The 2,340-nt window shown below is 40.3% G+C and overlaps 1 protein-coding gene across 1 annotated transcript; it reads right to left on the bottom strand.

Moving 5' to 3' along the window:
* Nucleotides 1-356: 356 nt before the first annotated feature.
* On the bottom strand, nt 357-2,290 carry LOC110444258 (signal peptide, CUB and EGF-like domain-containing protein 3; the record flags this gene model as incomplete). The annotated part of the gene is made up of 4 exons (XM_021488649.1): nt 357-536; nt 1,059-1,268; nt 1,613-1,774; nt 2,108-2,290. Coding segments are annotated over 4 exons (735 nt in total), but the record flags the coding sequence as incomplete, so codon positions are not given.
* Nucleotides 2,291-2,340: the final 50 nt, after the last annotated feature.

Here is a 2,340-nt window from a genome sequence, read left to right as displayed (position 1 = left end):
TATTCATAAAACTGTACCGGGGTATTCATAAAACTGTACCGGGGTTCAAACTCAGATTCTGTACTCAGCCCAATGTTTTGTTCCAGTTACAAATTAGTAAAAGATTATACTTGCCAATAATTTTGGATGATTTTTAGAGATTTGAAGCAGAGTACCATTTCCAATGCCTTGACTCAACTTTTTGACCATGTCACATGATACAAAAGTTGGTTTAAACACAAAATCCATGCTTGAGCCTGAGAACAGTTTCATGAACCTGGGCGCTAGATAAATGGCAGTCTCGGGTATGAGAGATGAGATAGAATCATTGACTATTCCACACAGATAATGAGTTAGATTAGTAAGTAAGATTGTACCTGTGCTGGATCCCTCGGGGCAGTACTGCCCCTCTGGACAAGGACGTCCGGTCGTCCCATCAGTCGGTGTAGAACTATTGGCACCAAAACTGCATACGTAGCCGGCACTGCACGGTCCTTCAAAAGTTGTTAGTCCTGGTGTCTGGCAGTACTTACCAGGATCACAGGGAAAGCATTCGGCTGTAACGAGAGAAAAGGTTCATCAGTAACACTGCAATGATGGTAAAAAGGATTCACAAGTAACACTTTCTACTGTAGGAAGGATAAATGGGATTCATGGGTAACACATTCTACTGTAGGAAGGATAAATGGGATTCATGGGTAACAATCTCTAATATAACAGCTTCAGTTAATACAACAACAATAAGTGGTGAATCTATGTGGAGCAGTCACCAGGCAATGGACACTGGTTGGTGGGTTTTCTCCAGGTACTCCACTTTTCCGTCACCATCAAAACCTGGCTCATCCTTAAATGACCCTGGATATGAACAGGACATAAAGCATAAAGAAACCAACCCCATTACTGGTACATAGCTTCCTGTAGATATTACTTTATTTGATGATTCTAATTAAGCCTTTCAGTGTTCTAACTTGTTTTCTAAACAATAACGTTAGTTCTTGCTCCCGATCCAACACCAATATGTTCAACCCTTGATATATATATCTTTGTAAAAAAGAAAGTTAAAATAATGCATTCCTTACAATCTGATGCCAATAATTCCACGCTGCCGTAAGAGCCGGAGGGACATGGGTTCTGGTAGTTGTATTGTGTGCTAGTTGGGCAGTAGTAACCTTGCGGACAATTGACAGGACTGATGATTCCAGTCACGTTACCAAGGTCATGGGGATCACAGTAGAATCTCTCAGGACAAGGCAGGCATGTAGCCTGACCATCCAAATAGTTATAGGAGCCTGAAAATATCATAATAGCAAACATTTAGTCATAGCAGTATTAAAGTATGTGCCATTTAGTGCTAGGATATTAAAAATGGCAACCACTCAGTCGTAGTCAAATGAGCCTAAAACATCAGTCACTTACAAACAAGCACTTAAAAATAGCAACAACTTAGTCACAAAAACCTTAAATCAATTGCCGTTAAGTTATGGGGTCCAAAAAATAGCGACTGACCACTTATTCAATCAAACCTTAAAATAGCTTCCATATAAACTTCCTGTAAATGCAAATTTAATGCTTTATTTCATTTGTGTATCGGAACACTTTCTATTGTATCCGACATGTATTTAATGTAACTGACCTCTCTCACAGACGACAGGAGCGGGGCTGCCCTGGGGACAATAATCTCCCATAGGACATCTGTAGGCAGAAGGTGTTGCTGTCGTCTGTCCCTCGGGACAGTAGAAACCTCCATCACACATGCCATTCTCTTCTATCAACCCTGGGCTGTCACAGTAGTACCCTTCAACACATATCAAGACACAAGGATTTAAATAGAAGTTCACAGAGGTATTCTGGTTTTGAAAATTTCACATCACTTATCTGGATAAATAAAGGGTCCCTGTGCAGGAATATGAACCGATTTTTACTAGAAATACTGTCTTTAATTTTTGTGTTTCAAACAATGAATTTTTGAAGATATGAATTTGCTGAACTGAATGAACCATATCAGTTTTACTACCGTCTCTTTATATGTCTATAAATAATTTTTCATTGAGATATCTGAATTAAAAATCTTCTGTCATTGCAAATTTGGTATAGAATAGATATAAGTAATAGCGAGTCGAGTGCTTACCTGGTGTACAGGGTTTACAATCAGAGACGTTGGTGTTGCCCGTGGAGTTAGAGAAGGTTCCGGTCGGACAGGCGGTCGAGGTGGGCGAGCCCTCCTCACAATAGTGACCCGCCAGGCACACAAATGAACTGGGGTTTGCCTCAGTCTGACCCGTAGGACAGAAGAATCCAGGGTTGCACTTTCCTGAAACACACCATACACTTAACATTGTATATTTCCTCAATCAAACAAAA

Source organism: Mizuhopecten yessoensis, unplaced genomic scaffold (genome assembly GCF_002113885.1).
Source record: "Mizuhopecten yessoensis strain PY_sf001 unplaced genomic scaffold, ASM211388v2 hete_36075070, whole genome shotgun sequence".
NCBI lineage: Eukaryota > Metazoa > Mollusca > Bivalvia > Pectinida > Pectinidae > Mizuhopecten > Mizuhopecten yessoensis.
The sequence above is the reverse complement of the archived record's forward strand: the minus strand, read 5'-3'. Positions and strand labels throughout refer to the sequence as shown.